This window comes from Callospermophilus lateralis, chromosome 3, assembly GCF_048772815.1.
Source record: "Callospermophilus lateralis isolate mCalLat2 chromosome 3, mCalLat2.hap1, whole genome shotgun sequence".
Classification (NCBI taxonomy): domain Eukaryota; kingdom Metazoa; phylum Chordata; class Mammalia; order Rodentia; family Sciuridae; genus Callospermophilus; species Callospermophilus lateralis.
The window spans coordinates 155451803-155478014 of record NC_135307.1 but is presented as its reverse complement, the minus strand read 5'-3'; the positions used below and the strand labels follow the sequence as shown (position 1 = coordinate 155478014).

The 26212-nt window shown below is 37.4% G+C and overlaps 2 protein-coding genes across 2 annotated transcripts in view; one reads left to right on the top strand and one right to left on the bottom strand.

The window, feature by feature from the left end:
- Nucleotides 1–3233, bottom strand: part of Crnkl1 (crooked neck pre-mRNA splicing factor 1) — a 28143-nt gene extending 24910 nt beyond the window's left edge. The window contains exons 1-2 of the mRNA XM_076851462.2: nucleotides 3081–3233; nucleotides 825–977 (exon numbers count right to left, since the gene is read on the bottom strand). Coding sequence (XP_076707577.2) covers nucleotides 825–977; nucleotides 3081–3131 — 204 coding nt within the window. The 5' untranslated portion in view covers nucleotides 3132–3233. The remainder of the gene's footprint in view (nucleotides 1–824; nucleotides 978–3080) is intronic.
- A 5989-nt stretch (nucleotides 3234–9222) lies between these two features.
- Cfap61 (cilia and flagella associated protein 61) overlaps nucleotides 9223–26212 on the top strand; it is a 247891-nt gene continuing 230901 nt past the window's right edge. The window contains exons 1-3 of the mRNA XM_076848917.1: nucleotides 9223–9365; nucleotides 20975–21125; nucleotides 25544–25620. Of these exons, the coding sequence (XP_076705032.1) occupies nucleotides 9223–9365; nucleotides 20975–21125; nucleotides 25544–25620 (371 nt within the window). The remainder of the gene's footprint in view (nucleotides 9366–20974; nucleotides 21126–25543; nucleotides 25621–26212) is intronic.

Below are 26212 nucleotides of genomic sequence, written 5' to 3'. Positions count from 1 at the left end.
GGTCAATAAAGGGAAACCGACTTAAAATAGGATTACTTTTGCCTATTCTAAGCCTTCTTCTGAAACTGTTGTTCATTTTATTCTTATTTAAGAGAAGTTACATGCTGGAGTCTTTGAGAAATAAGAAATTCAATAAAGAAGTTTATAATCACGTTTCTTTGAGAAAACTGTAGATATAAAAAGTTAGTCCATGACAACTGATACTTTAATAGCTCTATTGTTGCTCCTCATAAGAAAATGTTTTCAAATATTACCTTTAAGTTCTCTCAGTAATTCTCAGAATTTCCTATGCAACTCATTGTGAATAACAAATAAGTGGACACAGCAGGATTAGTGGGTTAAAGTAACCCAACATTCTAGAGTGAGGAGGTCAAACCAGATGCCAAAGCCTTCTTGTGGTTCTTCCCCAGGTCCTAACCCTTAACCACAACAGGTGATACAGACAGAAGTACACAATGAGCCTTGCCAAGCAGACCTCTCTTCCATGTGCCAGTTGTTCTGCCTGTTAAACTTCCACCCATCTTTGGTTCACCACTAAAAATTATGTCTCTAGTGAATTTAATTTCTTTTAAACAGACAATTCATGGCACATTTTGTTTGTGTGTGTGTGTGTGTGTGTGTGTGTGTGTGTATATATATATATATATATATATATATATACACATATATATATATTTCTATAGAACACAGTTATTTGATAACCAAAAAATATATATTCATGTGGCTAGAAACAGAAATACTTCATTACATTTTTATATATTCAAAGCAATAAGGATCTTTCCAAACCAACCTATAAACTCTTAACATTTGGTGGATGAACTGACCTTTCTTTTCCTTAGTTTGTAATCATTTAATTCTTCTTCATCTGTGATCTTCTGTTGAGGTGGAGGTGGAAGAAGCTCAAGTTCTCTTTCTTTAGCCTCTCGTAAAAGTTGTTCAGCAGTTATTTGAACTTCAGCTGGGGCTTTATTTTTTACCTTTTAAGAAAGAAGACATGTCTATTTTTGGTAGATATTCTTTACACAGGGTATAAGAAACAAGCACAAAGTTTTTAGGATATGAACTTCCTAAGTATGACTACAAGATGCCCTCTTGGTATGCCATGTTCACATTTCTCCATGAGACTGAATAGGAAAAAAATTTTGATCTGGAATTACACCTACTACAAACAAATAGGTAAAAGTCTCAAGAGAAAAAGGTGGCAAAAATAATTGCAAGTTTTCCCTTTTAGATGACTATATAATAAACTGTGAGACTAGGTAACATTCTCATCAGAGGTATTTCTTTATCAAGAGTTGTACAGTTTCTTACCTAGCATTATGACTTCCATTTACAGAATTCTTTTTTTTTTTTCTTTTGGTACCAGGTATTGAACTCAGGGACATCCAACCACTGAGCCACATCCCTAGCCCTATTTTATATTTTATTTAGAGACAGGATCTCACTGAGTTGTTTAGCACCTTATTTTTCCTGAGGCTGGCTTTGAACTCGCCATTCTCCTGCCTCAGCCTCCCAAGCCACTGGGATTAAACACGTGCACCACCATGCCCAGCCCATTTACAGAATTCTTAAACTTATTTTAATGACCTTGTTATTATTTGGTTTGGTTTTTCACAGCATTTTAAGTCAACTTAAACTTCCTGAACATCATTAGACTCCAAGCTTCCTGAGGTCTTAGAACTGTGTTGTCCAACACAGTGGCTATGAGTAACATATAGTGAGTCTATGCTGAGTTGGCCTGTAAGTGTAAAACACTAGTTTTTAAGGCTTAGTATTAAAAAAAGAATGAATGACCTTACTAAACATTTTTTTAAATTTATTTTTTAGTTGTAGTTGGACACAATATCTTTATTTTGGTTTACTTATTTTTATGTGGTGCTGAGAATCGAAACCAGGGCCTTGCATGTGCTAGGCGAGCACTCTACCGCTGAGCCACAACCCCAGCCCTTACTAAACATTTTTATACTAATTACATGATGAACACTTTGAATTCACTGGATTAAATAAAATAAATTATTAAAGTCATCTGTATTTTGCATTTTAAATGTGGGTATGAAAAATGTTTAAATTACATTTAAATGTGGCTATAAATTTTAATATAGCTGGCATTCTATTTCTGCTGAACCAGTGATGACAATAAAAGTTTGCAGAATTAGCCAGGCACAGTGGGCAGGAGATCTCAAATTCGTCACCAGCCTGGGCAAGTAAGCAAGATTCTGTCTCAAAATAAAAATGGCTGATGATGTGGCTCAGTGGCAAAACACTTGCCTAGCATGTGCAAGGCCCTACATTCAATTCCTAGTACCTCAAAAAAAATTGAGTAAGAAATATTTAATAAAAATTAATATTTAATGTCATGCATGGAGCAATGATGACGATGATGATGATGATTTGTATTTAATGAACACAAGTGCTTTATATGCAGTATCTCTGAAATCCATCTAGACTGATATCTGAAGGTCAAGCTTAAGAAAGCCCTATGGGTTGGAAAAACAAATAGGAGAAAGAGTATCTGTAGGGGTTTAGGACAAAGCCTGCCATATATTAAGAACTAGTATCAGCCATCCTTGAAAATACCAGATAATAAATCTACAATTAACTTATTTAAATTGGGTCACTAACCAACTCCTGTTATCTACTCTCATTCCCTCCAATATCAGTTGGGCTAATTCTCACACAGCCTTCAAGTCCTCAGCCAAGTTTACTCTGTACACCGCCCTACACAACCCTTTTGCTTGAGTAACATTTAGCAAGACTGCCACCTCACATTTACTCGTGTTTTGAGCAGTGCCAATTGCCCGTTTAGGGTGGAATTCCAGCACCTAACACTGTGCCTGGCTCGACAAATATTTGCTGAACGACTCCACCTTGCCCTGCAAGAATTACTTCCAGAACGAGGGCTATGCCAATCAGTGCAAGTCGTGCTCTAGGGAGCAAGACCCCTAGTTTCCCCTACGGACGCTCCCAGAGAGGGCCTGTCCCCCAGACAATAGCCTCTAGACCCGGGCACTACCCGGGCTGCGGGTGGGGGAAGCCCCTTTCCCGGACCCTCTCACACAAAGCCCCTCGCTATCGCCTACCTTGGCCACTTTGGGAATGCGCTGTTTCCCGGCTGCGGTGGAGGCCGCCATTTCTGCAGCAGCTGGCTTCGGGAGATTCCCTGCCCTCACCAGACCCCAGAGATCACCCAACAGGGCTCGCCAAGACCACAAAGCTTTCCAACAACAAACCGGGTGCCGGAACCGGAAGCGGAACCCGCTGGGCTGACCTTTGGCCTTCCTCACGCGCCGTGACAAATGCGGCGTCGTTTCCGTGGTAACCAGGCTGCGCGTCCTCTTTGGAGCTGTGGGTGCCGTGCGGCTTCTTGGAGTTGCCGGTAAGGTGGGTAACGCTGGCTTGCCCCTCAGGCACGCAGGGTCTGGGTCCGTCTCCGGGACTCGGTGGATTTATCCAGTGATATCACACATACTTACACAGATATTGCTTCAAAAAATTTGTGCACAGATATTCCTGAAAAAAAGCAGGAACCAAGCCCGAATCTGGATGTTCGAGGGTGAGGTCAGAGGGGCAGGGGAGGAAACTACCATTCCCAGCGTGCCCATGGACAGCTGCCGCGTTGCTTGGCTGACCGCCGCCGCGGGGCATTCTGGGTTTCGTAGTCTCCGAGGTCTTTCCCCTCGTTTTTTGGTTTCCCAAAAGTTGTGTGGAAATAATGAACTAGGAAGATTTGGAATTTAAAAAAACAGGAGGCATGTTGAAGTCAGACAGTAGGAAAAAGTGAAAATACCTCAGTAGAGTAACTAACAAACCACCTAGCCTTGTTTTAGAAACTGATGTTTAAATGCATGACTTAAAATTTGTAGCCTCAATGTATTCAAGTATAAAACGAATATAGTAATACTTATTTCCCTAGGATTAAGGAGGTAATATGTGTAAAATGCTTTGTAAGTGCTAGCTGGTATAACACTTGACCTGCTTTCAATATCAGAGTAATCAAGCCATTATTAAGAAAAAAATTTTTAAATAATTTTTTTTGTGTGAAAGAAGTTAACAGCAAAAAAAAAAAAAAATTATAAAAGAAGTTAACAGCAAATTCTTTTTTAAAAGACGTTAACAGTAAAATTGAGTGAAAGGTATAGAGATTTCCCACCTACCTCCTCCACCTACCCAGTCCCTCCCCTGCCACAAAGCCTCTCCACTAGCAACATCCTCCTACCAGAGTGCTATCATCAAAGAGCCCACAGTGACACATATCAGTTAGAGTCCATGGTTCACGTTAGGGTTCACTACTGATGTTGTACATTCTTTGGATTTGGACAAATGTATGATAATGTGTGTCCACTGCTATAGTAAAATACTGAGTAGTTTCACTTCCCTAAAAATCCTCTGTGTTCCACCTGTTCATCCCTCCCTCCCCCAAACCTCTGTGGACTACTGAACATTTTTACTGTCTACATAGTTTTGCCTTTTATAGAATGTCATATGATTGGAGTCCTATAATAAGTAGATTTTTCAGATTGGCTTCTTTCTCTTGAAGACATGCATTTAAGTTTCCTCCACGTTTTTTAATGGCTTGATAGCTCATTCGTTAAAAGAATTTCCACCACTGCAAGGCTCCTTGGGTATTTGGAAAAAATATATTTGTATATTTATGTATGTAGTGATATCACACATACTTACACAGATATTGCTTCAAAAAACTTGTGCACAGATATTGCTTCAAAAAATTTATGCAGTTTTGCGAAACTCAATTATAATCAAAACCAAAATATTTTATCCAGCTCTGTGCCATTTTATTTAAATATTTTATCTCAGTTTTCAATAATTAAATAAATTGAATGAAAAAATTTATGTCACTATCATAAGAAGAAATCACCTAATAAAAATAAACAAATAGCTATTTTCATTGACTTGTAGGTGGAGAACTTCCCTTGAACTCTCTCTTCCTTTTCTTGTTTTTGCTTTAATTCATCTCTCTATACTTTATTTTATTATATTCATGATTTTTACATTCTCTTAGCATTAGCTTATGATATCGTATTTCACAAACAAGTTGATTCATTTCTGTTTTGCTTTTAAGTTAAATCCAAAACCAAAAATTATAATATTTATGGATAACTTTGACAGGTGTCTAGACTTCATTCTTCATAGCTATCATCAAATTTCACAATCACAAGGACTATGGAAAATATAATTGAATATTTAATCATTCATATAGTAGTTAGTAAGGTTGTGATCACTTCCTTTGAAACAAGACTATTATTCTAGTGCTTCTAATGCTTCTACCAAATTTGGAGTGAGAAACATCTTGAAGTAAGACACCCTCCAGTGATTATCTCTCTCAGATGAGCTATCATGGCCACCCTAGCATGTATGGTGCATGTTTGAGCTCATAAAACAGAAAATTGGGGGGGGGGCATGGGAAGAATGGAGGAACTTGACTGGGCAAAGAGGAGGAAGGGTAAGAGAGGGGATATGGGGGTAGGAAAAATGGTGGAATGAGATGGACATCATTACTCTAGATACATGTATGACTGCACATATGGTGCAACTGTACATCATATACAACCAGAGAAAAGAAAAGCTATGCTCCATTTGTGTACAATGAACCAAAATGCAGTCTACTGTCATATATAACTAATTAAAACAAATTAAAAAACCAGAAAATTCTGAAATTACACATATCTCATCAAAAAAGAGGGTAGTGGGAAAAGAGTCTCAAAATAAGTTTTCATATTAAAAATTTCTGGATCTGAATAGTAGTGGTGGTTGTTCAACAATGCAAATGTACCTAAAGCCACTAAAATATACATTTTAAAATGGTTAAAATAGTAAATTTATGTTGTTCATGTTTTTGTCACAGTAAAAGCAGAATTGAGAGGCTGGGGTTGTGGCTCAGTGGTAGAGTGCTTGCACATGCCCTGGATTCGATCCTCAGCACCACATAAAAAATAAATAAATAAAATAAAGGTATCGTGTCCAACTACAACTAAAAAAAAGCAGAATTGAGCTCCTTATATAAAGTTCATGCTTTCCAAAATGATGAGATACTAATGAATTGCACATGTAATTAAAAATTCATTTTTGAAATTAAACGTTAAGAATAATCTTCAGAGTATAAAATCAGTTTATATTGCCACTGGCTTATGTAAAGCCATCTTAGAAAGGAAATACTATCAGGTCATCAAAACTTGACTACAACCTGGTATGTTACTTGTTCTAGGAAAGAATGTATTAATCACAAAGGGTCCTATGGTTAACAATTTCCATCCAAGTAAATTGTCTCACCTTTGATTTTCTTGATTTGACATCTCCGTAGTGGATGATGACCCTCTCAGGCCCCAGGAACTGTGAGCAGCTTCTTGATGTCCACTATTTCAGATCCTGAGAATGTCCATACTGGATAGTGATATTAGTCATGATAGCTAGTAAGTATTGAGTGTTTAACTACAGGCCACACACTGAGTTCACTGTTTTGCATATCATAAGTAATTCATAAATCTCTTTGAGGTATGTATATTATCTGTGATTTATAGATGGTAAGCTGAAGCACATAGAGTTTAAGTAACTTGCCCAAAGTCACACAGCTAAGAAGTGATAGACACTATCATCCCTGATACTCTGGTTCTGCAGCCTAAGCTCTTCACTAAAGCCCCAAGCCATTCCTCTGAAAGCCACCTTCGATAGCCGGGCTTTCCCTGTATTTGATCTAAAAAAAAGAGAGTTCTTGAGTGGCCTTGCCACAGCACAAAGAAATCTTTATTTTTTATCTGCTGAGTTTGAAAAAGACTGAGCTAATATTTCAAGTTTTGGAGATGTTACATGAATATCAAGATTGTCTTCCTTTGCAAAATGATGATCTGTCATTATCAACCCATGCTTATGTAAGACAATGCCTGGCTGGAGTTGAGGATGGCATGAGTTCCCTAATTTGGTGCAGTCACCTTACATCAAGACTACATGACAGTGGCCACAAAGCACACAGAATAAATTTTGTGTGCCCTGTTTTATCAAAATCAAAGAAATCAGGTTTATATTTAGTTCGTATAACTCTGCCTGGGCTACAGAGACATCTAGACTGTGCAGCTGTTAATTTCCTCATTATAAAATGGGAAATTACTAAGAAATGAATAAATTGGTAATTTGGATCCTTTCTCAGTTTTTGTGAGCTCTGGGGAAATGGGGGCTGTCCCCAAGAGCTGGGTTTTCTTTATGGGTACTGACAAACCCCCTTCATAAGCCTGTGAAGTTGAGGATGGTAAAGGCTACTGGACAACAATTCCTGCTGCCACCCTACTGTCTTCCCAGGTTCCCCTCTATATTCCCTCACATCCGGCATGTTTGATACCTTTGATACCTTGTGAGTGGTCAAGCAGCAGTTTAATCTGAATATAAGAGGACAGTGAAAACAAAGGGACCATTTACCCACAAAGCACACAGAGGGCAGTGGCGTAGGCTGTGCTGGGAAGAAATGTCCAGGGTTCTATGTGTGAACAAGCACATATATCCTGGGGCAAGTCATTTCAGTTCCTGGGTCTTCGTTTTCTCATCTGATGAAGGAGGAGCTCAGTCCAGTACTTTTTCAAGCCTCTGTAGCACTCAAGTTTTTTGATGTATAGTAACAACAAAAAAAGGTCAAATGATACAGTATGTTTTATGAGAAAAATTATATATAATATATAACATGTAACATATATGTAATATATACATATATATAATTCCATTTATATGATGTTCAATTTAGCAAAAGATCATCTTTGTGATCAAAGTCAGATTGGTAGTTATCTTTGGAGCGGGTATTGACTGGGAGTTGCCATGAAGCAGCCTTCCAGGGAGTAGGAAATGTTCAATATTGTTCTATTTTAAGTCCACTAGTTAGTGTGTAATAAATCAGTTTTCCTTAGTTAGGGAAGGAGGTAAGAGGAATGTTAAAGAGAGACAGACAGATTGAGAAATTGAAACCATTTTATGACCTATTGTTCCTGTTAGCAGCATTTCTCAAAGTGTCTAACTGGAACTTAGACTCTCTATATAAGAGTGTCTGCTCAGAAACTATGTGGGAAATGCTGGCTTATAAAAAGTAAACAGATTACATTATTCAGGAACATATCAAAGCCTTTAATGGGTGTGTTAGTTAACTTTCCATCACTGACAAAATACCTGAGATAATCAACTTTAAGGAGGAAAGGTTTATTTTGACTCATGTTTTCAGAGATTTCAGTCTACAGTAACTTGACCCCATTGCTTTGGGCCTGTGGCAGCACAGTACGTCATGGTAGGACCATATGATGGAGGAGGTTTATTCACCTCATGGTGGCTAGGAAGCAGAGAAACACAGGAAGGGGACAGGATCCCAATATTCCTTTCAAGGGCATGCCCCCATTGAGTTCACTTCCTAAAACTACGTCTCACCTCCTGAAGATTTCAAGCACTTCCCAATGGCACTGCAGGCTAGAAACCAATCCTTTAACACATGGACTAGCCATGAGCATGATGACCTCTCAGGAATACTATTGCAAGCAGCATTTCCCACACTCATTTGACCACATATATTTTTTGTCTCTGTATATCTCTTAAGATTACTGTCCTTGAAGGCTCCATGTTGGGGAATTCTATTTGGAACTTGGTCAACAGATGTCAATATTTCCTATATAAATCTTTTTAAAAATTTATTCTAATTAGGTATATATGACAGAAGAATGCATTTTGATTCATTGTACACAGTTGCAGCACAACTTTTCATTTCTCTGGTTGTACATGATGTAGTGTTGCGCTATATGTGCAGTCATACATGTACCTAGGGTAATGATGTCCATCTCATTCCACCATCTTTCCTACCCCATATATCTCTTGACCACATGCTATGATGGCTTATTAAATATAAGAGGGTACTGATCAATATATAAGTCCTTTCAATATTTTTCTTCCTATTGTTAGAATATCTTAAAACAATTGGAAACAAAGAACACAGTTTTAGAGATTTCTAGACAGGCCAATCCTCAAAAACTTCATTCTTAGTGTCAAAACATTTTAGCTTGTTTGTGGTGACAGTTACCACAGACAATGCTCAGGACAAAATGTGGCACACCTGTATTTCCATACAAGTTTGCTCTGGCCAGATAGAAATCAAATTGTCTGATTATGTGAGTACTGTAACCAAACTAGTTTGTCATTTCAGACTAACAGTGGATTGTTTTCTCTCTGTCAGGGACAGAATAAAAAATGTCCATACTCACTTCTCCCCGAGGAAAGGTGGAAGTGGTTCATTGCCGAAGAACAGAATCTCAGGATATTTATTGTATCAAAAAACTCATTAGAAAATTTACCCAGAGGCTGTTTGGGAAGCTTAATATCATCTATCTTCTGTAAGTACATGACTAATAAGTAAGTTAAGAATGTTTATCAATTTTATCTCAGGAATTTTATGCCAGAAAGGGATCTCTCCCACTCCTTTGTCTTGATGGAACTTACAGTAAGGAAATGGGCAGCTCACTGCACAGTAAAAAATGTGTAGCAAGAAATCTCTGGGAACAGCCAGTCTGTGTGTTCTCTAGCAAACTGTGATTGAAAAGGCTCAAGGTCTTTGGGTTCAAGCACACTTGAGTTCAAATCCTATAGTCCTGCTCACTAGTAGAGTCAGTTGGCAAGTTGATAATATCAGCTGCCAGCTTTTGATATTTCATTTTATTCTGGGCTGTGTGGTTTGTCAACATTATCTTACTGGATCTTTCTGATATTTCTTTGAGGTACCTACTATGTTTTCAATTTATAGATGAGAATGGGAGGCCTGCCCGACACCAAACTTTGCATAAGAGGCCACGCCTGGATTTGCTCCTAAACTTTGAAATATGAACATGTTTTTTTTTAAAGTTCATTTTTATCCCTGTTTTATTCATAGACTTTGTGTGTTTGCTAGAATATAAAAATCCTTTGTTCATCATTATTTTTATTGAAAATATAGGATAGCCTAATATTTTGGATTTCATAGGCTTTATATCAAATACAATTGAAATGTGTAAAATAAAGCCAGCCTAGGACATTAAAATTTATGGTTTATGATTCCCACACACATATACACATACATACCTATACCAATGAAGTAATTTCATTTGTTGGCATTATGGCTAACTAAATACCTTCAAGATATCCACTCCATGGAAACAACTGAAATATGGATATGTACATATACAAACACAAAAGTTAGGGACTGTACAGAGAACATTATCAAATTAGAATCAGACACTTCACATAATAAGCAGAAATCAGTACTAGCTTTCTCCTTGAGACTTTTTGCCATGTTCTAGAAATTGCAGAATTTTCTTCTCATACCTTTGCAAAGAACAGAAGATAATCAGTCCCTCCACCTAAGGAAGGAAGTATGAGATTCTTTTGAATAAAACCAGGATATTTGCTGTAAAGATGTACAAAATACTACAGGAAAAAAGCTAGACAGTTTCAATTGCAACAAGGAATGGAGGGGAGATAAAGTCTCCCCTGAGAATTTATAAGCAGATGTTGATTTGAGATCCATGTTAATTATCTTTGTAGCCCCCCCAAAAAAACTTCAAGTTGGGAATTTAATAAAAAAATGGCCAAATGATACTAGTATGTCCAGGAGATTGGTTGAAATAAATGCAGATCAGATCTGAAGGATTATAGCTTCAGCTCAGTCTTCAAATGATACTCACAGACAAAGTTCCAAGAAGTATATAGATTCATAATCAAAAATTACAAATCACAAAGAAGCATGCACTATTAGTGAGAAACAACAACAAAATTACATAGGAGAATCTGATTCTCAAAGATTTCAGATATTAAGAGAGAGAAAATATAAAATAATTGTATTTGCTATGTCTTAAATGAAATGTAAGTTTAAAATGTTTAAGGAATAAAAAGACCATAGAAATGAATAATTAGGTTTGCACAAAAGTCAAAGAGGCCAATTAGAAATGAAAATATAGGTGAAATGAAAATCATAGTAGATAAATTGAAGCATCATCGTAGATGCTGTTAAATATAGAAGTGATGAGTTAGAAGATCAGTACCAACAAATCATCCATAATCCAACACAAAATGATAAAGAATAAAGTATGAGCAAAACACCGAACATATTAGAAGGAGCTAATAGGAGGCTAAACATTCAGTATTTGGGAATTTTCTAGAATTGTTGAAAAGTACTAATTTTTAGATCCAGAAAACTCAACAAATCCTAATCACAGAGAAATCCACAATTAAACACTTAGAATAAAACAGCAGAACACCAAAGCTAAAAACAATCTGAAAAATAATTAAAGAGAAAAGACAAATTATCTGTAAGGAAATAAAGATTAGACTATGTTTTAGTTAGCTTTATGTCACTGTGACCAAAAGACCTGACAAGCACAGTTTAGCAAGGAAAAGTTTATTTTGGCTTATGACTTCAAAGGTTCAGTCCATGGTTAGCTGACTCCATTGCTGTGGGCCTGAGGTGAAGCAGAGAAAGCAGCTTAGGATGGGCTGCCAGGAAGCAGAGAAGTTTTGCTCATTAGGTACAAAATATTAACCCCAAAGTCACACCCTACCTGCCCAGTTACCCACCAGTTAATCCATATCAATGTGCTAATCCATTGATTAGATTATAACTCTCACAATCCAATCATTTTACCCCTGAACATTTCTGCATTATCTCACACCTGAGTTTTTCAGGGATAACTTTCTATTTAAACCATAACAGACTGTCACAAGCAGCAATGGTTGCCAGAAAATAGTAGAATATCTTAAGTATTGGAGAGAAATAACAAACTTAGAATTGTATATCGTGAAACAAATTTTCAAGACCTACAGATAAATGAATGTATTTTTCAGACAAACAAAAACTGAGACAGTTTACCAGTAGACCCTGATAAAGAATATGCTTTACAGAAAAGAAAGAATATCTTAGCTGGAAAGCCAAGACAGAGAAGGAATGTAAGCAAAAATATGAGCAAATATGTGGGTAAATATAAGAAACATGACATAAAACTATAATATAATATTGACTAGTTTATGAGATACAAATAATACAATAAAACTAAAATGTAAGACAAAGACTGCATGTAGCTTGGGAGGAACATAACTAGAATGAAAGCATTCTTAAATTTGTATTCAAGAGGAGGGCATGGTAGATAGGATGCAGAGATGCTCCCCTTCCCTTCCAAACCAGGTATCCTGGCATTTATGGCCTTATTTTATTCCCTCTCACACTTGGATTCTTACTCAGGGCTGGCCCTATGTAGCCAATAGAAATAGTGACTCTTTGACATTAAGTTACACCAAGTATTGCAACTTCCATTTGGTTGCCTAGAACACTGTCTTCCAGGACCCAATTGTCATAACTGCTAAAAGTTTGAATCACATGACTACAAGAAGTGGTCATTGGACAACCTCAGCTGAGCTCCCAGCCAACAGTCACCATCAACTGTCCGCCATGTGACCATGTGAGCAGGTCTTTTTAGACATGGAATCTTTATAACATTCTCAGCCACAGCCACCATTTGATTGCAATCATATGAGAGACTCCAGGCAAAAACAGCTCAGTTGAACTCAATTGACCCACAGAACCACAAAAGATAATAATAAATTGTTTATTATACATCAATTGGTAACTGAAATAAAAGGTAAAGATTTTTGGGAATGCATAGTATGTTAATGTGGTTAGAATAGTCATTAAAAGAATAGGCACAGAGATTATAATTTCTGATTTATAGAGGGGAAAATGGAATGAGAAACTTAAAATATGGCTGAATCTAAAATAAGGCAAAAAAGGAAGAAAAACAGAGAAACAAAATGTAGGACTTGTTAAAATTACTTAAGAAGATAGAAAAAAAGTCAAGTCAGTAATCATAATAAGTGTATTTGGGCAGAATACATCAGTTTACAGATTAAGGTGGGCGATGCCAGGCAGGGTGGTACAGACCTGTAATCTCAGCATCTCAGGAGGCTGAGGCAGGAGAATTCCCAAGTTCCCCAAGCCAGACTCATCAAAATCGAGGTCCTAGGCAACTCAGTGAGACCTGTCTCTAAATAAAATACAAAACAGGGATAGGGATGTGGCTCAGTGGTTGAATGCCCCTGAGTTCAATCCCTGGTACTGGGGGAGGAAAAAACAAAGATTAAGGTGGGCAGATTGGCTGAAAACAAAACAAAAAGTTTATAATTTGTTTATAAGAAATACCTATGATATAAAGGCACAGACATATTTGAAGTAAGAATTTTGGGAAAAAAGATATGCCACTCATAAACCCATGATCTCATAAAAGTAGGACTAGAACTGGTTTTCTTTTCTTTTTTTTTTTTTTTCAGAACTAGAGATTGAACCCATTGGCACTTAACCACTGAGCCACATCCCCAGCTCTTGATTTTTTTTTTTTATTTTGAGACAAGTCTCAATAAGTTGCTTAGGGCCTCCATAAGTTGCTGAATTCATGATCCTCCTGCCTCAGCCTTCTAAGCTGCTGGGATTACACTATGCCCAGTTTAGAACTGCTATTTTAATAACTGACAAAAATATACTTTAGGGAAAAAAGCATCACTACAGATAAGGAAAGTTTCTATATGATGATAAAACATCTTATTCCTGGAGGAGTTATGACAACTTTAAATTTATGTTTCTTAATGACACAGTCCCAAAATTTACAATACAAAAATAATAAAACCAAAAAATGAACTTTACATATTCACCACCATAATGGGAGATTTTAATATATACCTCTTAATAAATAGAATATCAAGGTACTAAAAATCAGTAGCAATAGAAAAGATTTTCAGAGCACCAAAATTAAAAGAACTTGATCTAATAGGCTTATGTAGAATATTGTACTGAAAAATGAAGAATACAAAATCTTGTTAGGTGTTGTTTATACATGGAAACATGTATAAAAACTGATCATCTCTTGAGCTATAAAAAAGGCTCAACAAATTTCCCTGCTTAATATCATATATGACACATTCTTTGACCACAATACAGTGGAGTTCGAAATCAGTAACAAAAGGATAATTTGAAATTTTTTGTTTTGTGGTATGGAGGACTGAACTCAGGGGAACTCAAACACTGGACCACATCCCCAGCCCTATTTTGCATTTTATTTAGAGACTTTTATTTAGAGACTCTCACTGAGTTTCTTAGCACACTTTTGTTGATGCTGGTTTTGAAACTGGGATCCTCCTGCCTTAGCCTCCTGGGCCGCTGGTATTAAAGGTGTGCACCACCACACCCAGCTTCATTTGAAAAATTTTAAATGCAGTTATAACATGAGTCAAAAGCAATAGAAAGAAAATTAGAATACAACAAGAGTTAAATGAAAATAAAGAAATATATATTAAATATAATCTAATGCAGCTAAGCCAATGTGGAGATTCATTCTTTGGAAGCTTCCACTCCTAGTACTCCTCACACCTCTTTGTATCCTCCCTGCTGCTTTTGGCCACATCTTTTAAATCTGGTCTGTGCCTGGGACTTACCCAATAGAATGTGTTGGCAGTGGTGTTGTGCTGTTGAACAGCCCAAGCATTAAGATGGCCTGGCACCAGGGCTGGCACTGGGGGGAGACAAACAAGCCATTTAGGGCATTCACATTCTCAGGTTCTCACTTGCACAAACCTGAGAGTGAATATTTCCCTTCATTTTGAATCCTGAGTGCCTCTCTTGCTTCACTTAGTCCCAGCCCTGCTTGGCAGCTTTTGAGTTTGTACTCTTAGAAACCTCATACCTCCGTGTAACTAGCCTTATGGGTCTGCTGGAGAGACCACATGGAGAAACCATGAGGGAGGACATATCACAAGAGAGAAAGGATAGAGGAGAATTAATGAACCCAGGTCCGTAGGTCCTAACTGAACCACTCTCCTGTAGGCACAAGACACATGAGTGAAGGAGCCATCTTGGAGGTTCTCATTCCTGCAGATACTCCTGCTATTCCCTTTCTGAGTTTCTAACCTACAGAAACATGAGCAAATTAAATGGGGCAACTACTAAATTTGGGGTAGTTATGCAGAAATAAATGAACAAAATAGCAAATCTTAGAGGGAACTTATAGCCTTAAATGCTTATAGTAGGAGATGAGAAAGTCCTAAAATACAGATTCCAAGTACACCTCTAAGTTAGAAGAAAAGTAGTAGAACCAATTCAAAGAAAACAGAATGAAGGAAATAAAGGATGCAAGCATTTAATAATTAAATAGAAAGCGAGTGTCTGGTAGAGGGTAAAACCAACAGTTCTTTAAAAATGTTAATGGAAGAAAGAACTTCTGACCAGATTAATTCAAGGGTTGGGGGGAGGTGGCAGGAAGAACTAAATAGAACTTCCTAGAAACAGAAAGAGAGAATTTTGTTTAACTCAACCTTTGTGAGGCTAGGGTAATGTTAATACCAAAATCAGAGAAGGACAATACAAGAAAGGAGGGTTTGCCAATCTTATACAAAAGGAGAAATGAAAGTTATATTCAATCTTGCTGATTAACACAGATGCAAAATTCTAAACAAAACATTAGGAAAACAATCTAGTGAGAACTGAAAAGATAACTGCATCATGATCAAAGTGAACTGATTCTGGAATTAAAGGTTGGTTCATTATCAGAACATTGATTATTCATCACTTTAACAGACTGAAGGAGAAAAACTATAAAATCCTTCAATTAATGAAGAAAGACATTTGATAAAAGTCAACACTTATTTTAGTAATAACTTAATAAAATAAAACTATAAGAGAGTTCCCATAACATGCTAATAGTATCTAAAAATTGTTTTTAAAAACTACACATAATGCTAAAATATTATAATTTTTATTAGAGCAGCATGAGGATATTGGTTTTCATGGTTTTAGTTCATCATTGACTAGAGATCCTTCATGTTCCATTAAGAAAAAAACAAGAAATTGAGATGTATTGGGACATGAAAGGAAGAAATAAAACAACCACTGAAGATGTTATTTAGAAAATTGGAAGGGATATATGAACAAATCATTAACATCAATATGCCAAGTCAGCCATACTAATTGCTGGCTATGAAATAAAATCCAACTTCATTGTTATGTACAGTAGTAGCCCAAATGGATAGAAAACATTTTGCCATTTACACTCATGCCTAAGAGTTGTACCCAGTAGTATAACTGATAAAATAACTCCAAGCTCATTCTGGGGTAAATTGTCAATTACTGAAAGGCACTTAAGGAAGAACTAAGTAAATCCAGAGATATGCCACATCTTGCTTGCATAGGAAGATCCAATATCATTAAATCAATTCTGCCCCTAATCAAAGTCTTAGGAGGATTAGTTGTTGGACTTGATAGTATAAGTATAAATTAATTTGGGAAAGCAAAGTACAGAGACAATCCAAAAGAAGAAAAATGAGATGGGGAGACTTGCTCATGAAAAGACTCAAAGGTATATTACTTAGGACAGCATAGTAATAACCAAAAAAATTGACAGAGACCAATGAGCCAGAATAGAGATCCCAGAAACAGACCCACATGCATATGAAAACCTGGTAAAGATAGAATCAGCAAAAGGACATCAGGGAAAAGGATGTGACATCCAACAAATGATGCTGTGATCATTTGTTATCCCTGTGAAAAAGAAAAAGGGTGTAAACTGTGTGTGTCATACAAACTTTCAAAAAATCAGTTCTGGGTGAATTTAAAACTTAAATGTTAAAAAATATCTAACATCAATGACAGAACCTCCTGGATTCCAAATTCATTTATCCAGCTCCCTGATGAGCATGAACCCTTGGATACTTACTAGGTACTTTAAACCTAGCATGACCTCCACTTGCTTTCAGTCTCCCCTTCCCATTATTTTCCACCCCAGTATCTCCAGCAACTCCATCTTTCCACTTGTTCAGACCCAATGCTCAGTGCCATTTTTGTTCCTTCCCTCACATCTTGCTTCAGCAAAATTTGTCCATTCCCTTTGGCTTGAGCAGGAAGGGCTGAGTACTTAACTGTCTATGTGATCACCCATTTTCATCAGCCTTCGAGGGCCAGTTCTTTTATGGTATATTCATAAGATGGAATACTGCATGTATATGTGTATATTACAAGTGAGTCCTTTTTTACAGATTGTTTTCTCTTTCCTAAAACCTTCCACAAACCTATTTGCCCCAAGCCTGTACGTGGTCACATACTAATTACCTGAAAGCTTTACTTTTGACCATCATGTATTCCAGCTGGAGTGATGTGAGGGTACCTTGAATCCATGTGTGTTTATATTTTCCAAATTGACAGATCAAGAAGTATGATTTATGTCATAGGAGGGGAGCAGTGAAAAAATGTATGTTAAAATGAAATCCTTGTAACTGGAAAGATTGTGACCTACCTCAGAAACCAGCATACTGTCAAAAGTAAAGTAAATTTACATTTTCACGAATTTCTAAGAGCTTCTAATACAGCTGCTACCAAGCCCATGGGTGTATTTTATTTTATTTTTTATTTTTTGTCAGTGATATTGGGGGTTGAAACTAAGGCCTCACATATGCTAGGCGAGTACACCCCCATCCATCATTTTTCTTATCAGTTAACTCCTGTCCCCTTGCCAGGCCAACCTCAAGGCTTAACAAATTATTTTGTAGGCATTTATAAAAACAGGTGTTTCCTTTTCTCATCTATTGGTTCAATTTTATTTTATTGACTGCCTGCTTAGTCACAGAGATACAGAAATGGTAAAACTAAAATGATATTTTAGCTAAAATTATGGCTAAATTTTAGGGGCGAAGATAAGCAGATTGGGCAAAGCATAGGAAGACATGGGGAGGGCAGAAAGAATCCTCCCTGTTGCAGATGTCACAGTGGTGACAGGAGGGCATGGGTCACCTGCCCAGGCTGCTGGTCCACACATGATAAACACTGGGAATACTGAGCTCTCTTTTATTCACTCAGTTTAACAAAACAGAAAGGCATCTGCCATTTCACCAAGATTTTATTAAGTTCACTTAAATAAGTTTTGTCAGTACTTGGAAAATTCCCTAAACCAGTTGAATAAATGAGACATTCATGAAAAGAGCTCTGATTTCCATTGCTGGATAAAACATAATTTGTGTGAAATATACATGTGTGAATGACATATGTATTGCCTATATATTAATAGTGCTCTTTTAGTTTGTGTTTGGATGATTACAAAGAACAATTTAAAATCCAGCTCTTAAAAAATATACCTTCTCTCTTTTTTCTTCTTCATCTTTCCCTTTTTTGCTCTCAGGATGATTTTATCTGTCCCGTAGAGGATGTAATGGCTAAGAGGTAATAAGAAATGGAAATTATATACACAAAAGGATAATGCCGCCAAAGTTACTTTTTATTACAGTTAGCTATTTGGAAATTGTAGTGCATTTTCCCATTGAAACAAAGTTATCCCTGGCTCACTTCCCAGGCCAACCTACAAAAGCTTATTTAATCTATAATGTCTGTGTAGTATGGTACTGTGCTAATTGTACTATAGAATTCAGCCACCATCCTAAGTTTCCCATGCATAAATGCATTTCAAGTTAAAATTGGGATTCCAGGAAACACATTGTTCCTTGCTTCCCTGAGGCGATGGTGGCTGCCTGTCCCCAATTTTGCCCACTTCTTCCTTCCCACCACCACCATGGTCGTCACAGCTGACGTGCACAGGGTCTTGTACCATTGGTGTTTTCTCATCTGAACTAGAGAGAGGACTTTCAGCCTGAGATCATGGCTCAGGGGGTCGGGGGCAGAAAAGTCCAGAAGACACAAGAGCTGAAGCGATAGAAGAAGGGCAGTGGCTTCAGTGAATCAGGCGGGGAGAAGTCGGGAGCCTGTATCTTTTTGCTATTGGGTTCCCTGTGTGGTTTATATTCTAGACATCCAAGGAACCATCCATTCCTTTCACTGAAAACCAAGGACTGAGTCGGATCCTTGAACCATTGGCACCCTTAAATATCACCCTGTGTCTAAGCAGTATGATCATATGTGGCTCCATGTGCCTTCCTATGAGAGAGGACTGTGGTTGTAGGTACTGAGATTGACATCATGAGCACAATGTTTGCCATAGATGCCAGCACATCTGCTAGAACCCAAGGTGATATAAGCATGAGTAATTTTTTACTGAGTCTCAAAGAAAATATCCATGAACCATTGAGATGCAAAAAGTGCTTAGGAAAAATTCCAACTCCTGAAACACATGGCCTTTGTAACAGGAGGGCAATGCACAAGAGCTAAGAAAACATATGAAATTATATGGCTCCTCTCTGGCTCCACCTTTAGTCACCACTCTATATAAATATGAACATCCCACACCAATGGGTTGCTGTCTGTCCCTATAGAGATAGCCTGTGTTCTCCCTTGAACGTGTATTCCTTGCTTTATCCCCAAAATGTCTCTTTTGAGATTGCTGCTATTCTCCTTGAATGTGTATCTACTTTCTGAATAAGCCTCTGTCTCTTCCCTTAAAATAAGTAAGTAAACACTATATCTTAGTTTTTATAGTTACTTTCTATTAATAGTAAGAAATGCTGATTTTCCATTTATAATACTGATGTAAATTAAGATACCAATGCAAATTTCCTGTTAAAATATTCTTACTTAAGCCAAAAGTGAATTGATTTAAAGAAGAAAACTAAATTAGGGCAGGGGAAGTACACGTGTGTGAGAGACTGCTGTTTAGTGTACTGTTCTAGTAATGTGATTTGTGTCAAGTAGGAAAAAGCAGGTTATAAACAGTACAGACTGCAATTCCATTTTTAAAAACACACAAAGTATATTTCAACATATAGGACACAGTATTTAAGATGTTTTTCAAATTTTTTTTCTCTTCTTGTTTGTATTTTCTCTGCACTGGCAATGTATTCTTTCTGCAATAAAACAATGTAACTAAAAGGCATATGTAACCTTCCATTTTCCCCTGTCTTCCTTCCCCAACTCCTCACCTAGATGCTATCTTCTTTCCTGTTTTCTTCAATAAGGAAATTGGGTAACTCCTGACATCTTTGTTTTTTGAATGAAAGTTCAAATCTTTTTTTTTTTCCAAGTTAAGAGACCAGTAGATTTTGTTCAGCTGAGAAAGTAAAAACTGCCTTTCAAATTACTATCAAATGGTTCTTCATGTCATAAACTCTATGCTGGCTCTTAAGTCCTAGGTCTTACTATACTGAAGTACCACAAGACAGGAAAGTAGTTGGCTAGGATCACTGAATCAGTCTCTTTAGGACAGCTACCAAAATAAGAGTTGGTAGTCCTGCTTCTCTTTCCTTGGCTTGATTAAGGCTCTGGGTTGCCTTAACTTAAGCAATGCCTCTCAGGGTCTCTGTTTTCTGCGGCTCGACAAGGTGATACCTCAGATATTCAGATTGTAGATGATTTAATTAGCTCAGGGATTCGGAATTTGGAGAAACTGCCTAAAGAAGTTTATTAGAGGTGCAACTAAACTCTCAGTTTTGCTTCTGTGTGTAGGTAGCCAACCCTCCCAGTTTTCCCAGGATATTTCTGGTTTAACATTGAAAGCCCTATATCCTGGGCATCCCCTTAGTCCTGAGCAAAGAGGGGCAGTTGGCCCCCCTTCTTATAAAATTTTATGCCAACACAGTGGTATTGGTAACATGGAGGGGATAGAAAAACTGTGCAAATAATTTTCCTCACCAAATTCTAGGGAAAGATTATTAGATATTTAATATCATAAACATGACACCTTTCTAGTAAAATGTAATGTTAAGTAAAAATATAGGCACTGGGGTTATAGCACAGTGGTAGAAGGCTTTCCTGGCATGCACAAGGCCCTGGGTTTGATCCCTAGCCCCAAAAAAATAAAAAAGAAAGAAAGAAATGAAAATTGTTAGCACCAGATGTTCTGAAACAACTACCCCCAAAGTTGCTGCAATATCTTTCCCACCTGTTCCAAAAACTATCAGTCCTCATATGTTAGCTACTGTAGGTTAAGGATGGGGGGGAAAACCCTGTTCTCATTACACTTACCATCTTTTTTCACATGTGCAATTTAAATCATTTCTACAGAGAAAAGGCAAACCTTGCTGTCACCCTCTGCAATGACAAGGAAGAGATCATGGCCCAGGCCACCTTCTTGGACTATCCCAACTGGAATGTTTCCAAGCAGGATGACTGGGTGTCAGTGTTCCGGGAGCTCGACAGCGAAATCCCATGCACAGTAAGAAATCATGCACTATGCTTATTTGAACAGCCTTAACTTGGAAGGGAGGGCCTGTTTGCAATGTTATTATTTTGGATTTGGACTTAAAGGCTCAAAACTTACATAGAAAGTATATGACATCATGTCAGTTAAAAATGAAGTAAACTGGTAGGGAGAAAAGAGGATGGAGCTCAAGAGGCCAGACTCATAGGAAATGGTAGGTGATAGCCAGTCAGCAAGCTGCTGGCACAGACCAGCTCATGTTCCACAAAGAGGACTGGAAGCAAGGAATTAGTGAAAGTGTGGGACGTGTGCGTCCAGGTCTCATGTTTTTCTCTGCATCATTGTCTGCGCTCTTTGATATGCTACAAGGGCCCGTGCCCGTGTCACCTACAGTTGCCCTTGTAATGATCACAAGAGAGCCTGAGACTTATGTCACACTATAATTTTTAAAGTGCCCTCATGAACTCTGATTCATTTGATGTCTTTTACCTAAGGGTACATGACACTTGTCAGCTCAAAGGACTTAGGTCAATGGTTCTCAGAAGCCTGGCCTGGGTACTTGGTGTCAAGTATGAGCTTTCCTTGTACCTGACCTGACAGAACCAGGCCAGGGGCTGGTCCTAATTTCTGTAGAGAGAGCCAGAGGCTGCAACTCTGAGCAACATCTCTGCCTTTCAGTGGAGTTCAACAGTATGTCCCTGAAGCCCTGATGTCAGAAAAAAGGAAATTGCTAATTGGTGTGTGATTGACTCATCTTCCCCACATGTTGTACACACATGTACGTACACATACACACATACACATACCTCTAAGCATAGTATTCAGCACTTATTCAGCTAGAATATACTTCGTCCTTTATGTTCTTTTCCATCCCTGACTCCCTGTATCCTCAGGGATCATTCTTAGAAAAATTATCCCAAATTCAGAAATAGCCTAAAAGGATTCTTTCTCCTCAATGCTTGTACTTTCGTTTGACTTTCTATTGACTGGGCTGTCTTATTGTTTTGTTGGAAGGTGATTAACTTGGAGATTTTTGTCATTTGAGATGTAAATAATGAATTCCTATTAGGTGAAAATGCTACCTACAAAGGTTCTAGCTTAGGGCCCTATAGGACATCACTTTATATCTAAGGTAGTTATCTTATCCTTGCATTTCCTTATTAAATCTCCTGAACTATCCTGCTTCACAAGTGCAAGGAATTTTTTTATTGTCTCACTAGTTGCCTCATTAATTGATGAGTTGAAGTTGAATAAATTTTTGACTTCTGTGTGTATGTATGGGTTTTGTTTTTGCTTGCAGTATTGGGGATTGAACCCAGGGCTTTGCATATGTTAGGCAAGTGCTCTGCCACTGAGCTATATCCACAGACTTTTTTTTGTTGTTGTTGTTATTCCATTTTATTTTTAAGAAAAGGTCTTGCTAAATTGTCCAGGATAGCCTCAAACTTGTGATCTCCTGCCTCAGCCTCTTTTTGTTGTTATTATTCTTGTTAGTATTCATGACAGTAGAATGTATGGCAAATTATACACACATTGAGTATAACTTATTCTAATTAGGATCCTATTCTTGTGGTTGTACCTGATGCACAGTTACACTGGTAGTGCATCAAATACAAGGCTAGGAAAGTTATGTCCAATTAATTCTACTGTCCTTCCTATTACCTTCCCTGCTCCTTTCCCTTTGTTCCTCTTTATCTAACCCAATGGACTTCTATTCTTCTCTTCCCTACCCTCCCTTGTTGTGGGTTAGAATCCACATATCAGAGAGAACATTTGGCCTTTGGTTTTGGGGGACTGGTTTATTTCACTTAGCATGGTAGTCTCCCGTTCCATCCATTTACCAGCAACTGTCATAATTTAATTCTTCTTTATGGCTGAGTGTGTATATATACCACATTTTCTTTATACATTCATCTGTTAAAGGATACCTACATTGTGTTTTTTAGAGAGACAATTTTTTTAATATTTATTTTTCAGTTTTCGGCAGACACAACATCTTTGTTTGTATGTGGTGCTGAAGATAGAACCCGGGCCGCATGCATGCCAGGTGAGCGTGCTACTGCTTGAGCCACATCTCCAGCCCCACCTACATTGTTTTCTTAGCTTGGCTATTGTGAGTTAAGCTGCTATAAATATTGATGTGGCTGCATCACTGTATGCTGATTTTAAGTCCTTTGGGTATATACCTAGGAGTGGGATAACTGGGTCAAATGGTGGTTCCATTCCAAGTTTTCTGAGGTATCTCCCTACTGCTTTCCATAGTTGTTGCACCAATTTGCAGTGCCACCAGCAATGTATGAATGTACTTTTCTCCCCACATCCTTGCCGACATTTATTGTTACTTGTATTCTTTATAATTGCCATTCTGACTGGAGTGAGATGAGATCCTACAGCAGTTTTGATTTACATTTCTCCAATTGCTAGAGATGTTGAACATTTTTTCATATATTTGTTATCTGGTATTATAGGCATGTGCCACTATGTCCAGTTTGTGTTTATTTTATATTTGCATTAGGATCATGATTGTACCATTTGAAAATTATAAATTAATTAATACCATTATTCACAAATTCTTTTCCCTTTTGTTTCTTATTCTTTTAGGACTGTCCTATACCATATAGAGCTAGACTGTCCCAAAGTAGTAGCCAGTGGTCACAGATAACCATTGAGTATTTGCAAATAGCTAATCTGAATTGAGATATGCTATAATATGAAATATATACTGAATTTCAAGTATTTAGTAAGATAAAAGTGTGAAGTATCTCATTGACATTTTTTATTGATTTCTTATTTAAATGTACCAGATTAAATAAAATATATTAAAAATCCATTGTACTTCTTTTTCTTTTTTAATGGTCTTCTAGAAAATTTTAAATTGCATTTGGCTCCTATTCACGGCATATTCTTTTTCTATCAGGCAGTGCTTTAAGCCTTATTATATTTTCTGTCCTAGGAGCATTAGCAACTGAAGTAATTATTTTTATCTTAAAGTTATTTAGAGAATAAATCTTGAATTGTAATATTTCTGAGAGCAGAGAGTTTGGGAGAAAAATCAAGCAGGTAATTAACCACGCACTGCCAAGGTCAGTCTTATCAGAATGGAAAGCAGATATTTGAAGAAGAGTGTTGAGGGATTATTGGGTTAATTTATAGAAAATGCTTAAAATCGTGTCGTTGCTGTCTTTGTTGTTATTATCTGAACTTTTAGGTTTGTGTTGTTTGCCTTTTGGGAGTTTTCAAGCTTGTAAATCAAACTCATGATTCTTCTCTTGCCATATTATGCAAAGTACAATCATTTCTAAGCACTCTGAAGTCACACACCATCTAGCAGGAGTAAAACTGAAGCACATAAATGTGCAGTTGGTAACTCAAGGCCATTTAGAAAACTAAAGTCATCCTTCTGTATCTATAGGTTCCACATCTGTGATTCTACCAATCACAGATTGGTAGAATGCAAAATATTTGGGAAAAAGTTATATTTGTACTGAACACATACAGACTTTTTTCTTGCCGTTATTCCCTGAACAATACAGTATAACAAGTATGTAAAGAATAGGGGAGGATATTTGTAGGTTATATGTAAACACTATGCCATCTTGTATAAGGGACATGAACATTCGTGGATTTTAGTATCTGGGAGATTCTGGAACCAATCTTCACTGATACCAGGGGGCGACTGTACTGAGGAAACAAGAAGCACAGACACAAACATACTGTGCCTTACATTTGCACTCTTTCTAGAATTGGAAAATTTGCTCGTAAATATAGGGAACTACTATTTATTACTTAGGACAGTCAAACAGTTTTCAAAAGTTATAGGATTAAAAACTGGGGAAATTTAACCTGAAAATCATGTTGGAATCTTGCTACTTTGAGCTTTCAGTTTCCGGGTCATCTGGATTTCAAGAGTAATATTTGATTCGGACTCCAAGAATGTTGAACAAAACAAGCCTTTGGATTCCTAATGTGGCATCTGCCTTCCATCCTTCAATTTCATAGGAGAATCTTTCCCTCAGTGTCTCATGAATAAAGCAGCAGCTGCTGACTTGGGAGCCCCGGAGTGATTGTCTTTCCCTTGGCATAGACACCCCTAAAGACAAGACTACAGAGTTAATAATCAATTTCACTGCCCTGCAGGATCTTCCCTGCTTACAGCTCATCCCTGAGGGCAGAAGGAAGGGTTGGGCACTCTAGATTCTTTTTATGAGGCCTTTTTCCTTGAATAATTCTGAGCTTGGAGGACAGAAGGCAGCAAATTATGTTGGTGAAAGGTCTCAAATGCTGCCTGGGTATCTCATCACTTAATAAAAATGTCATCTATAAATGCTGGGCAGCTCTGCATCTGTGTCTGCCCTGCGCCCTCCTCCCACTCTGCCATGACCCAGCCTGAATGCTGACTCAGCCTTTAATCCATATTCTTTTTCCATCTGCAGCCTCTGAATACATTGTTCATGCACCTGTTTGTGGCTGTGGATGAGTTTTCCACTGGTTGTTGCAAAGAGATTATTCGGTGAGTGCATGTGGCCTTCCAGATAAAGAGGCCATGTGGTAGTTTCAGATATTTTTTAAATGATGTGAAATTCTTTGGGGTACTTAAATTGCCTATACTTTAGGGATTGGGGATATATTAAAGCTTTTACTTTTATAATAGTGATATTTCTGAAAGGAAAATAATCTTAATTCTCTATATTCTTCATTCAGCTCCCATCTTTTACTACTGTCATTTGAGGCAAACAGGTAGCACAGTCATTTAAAGAAATGAACTTGAGGGCCGGATTGTGGCTTAGTGGTAAAGCACTTGCCTAGCATGTGTGAGGCACTGGGTTCGATCCCTGGCCCCACATAAAAATGAACAAGTAAAATAAAGGTATTTTGTCCATCTGCAACTAAAAAAATATTTTTAAAAAAAGAAATGAATTTGAAGTGGTAAGGGAAGAGTAGAAAGTCACAAGTTTGGGTGTTTTCAAAAACAGATTTCTCAGTCTTATCTTTGGAAATGTTTATTAACATGACAGATTTCAGAAGCAACCTGAATAATAGGGTGCATGGGAAGATGATCAGCAGGGCCATTGAGCCATGGTGATGCATCTCTGACAGCCTGC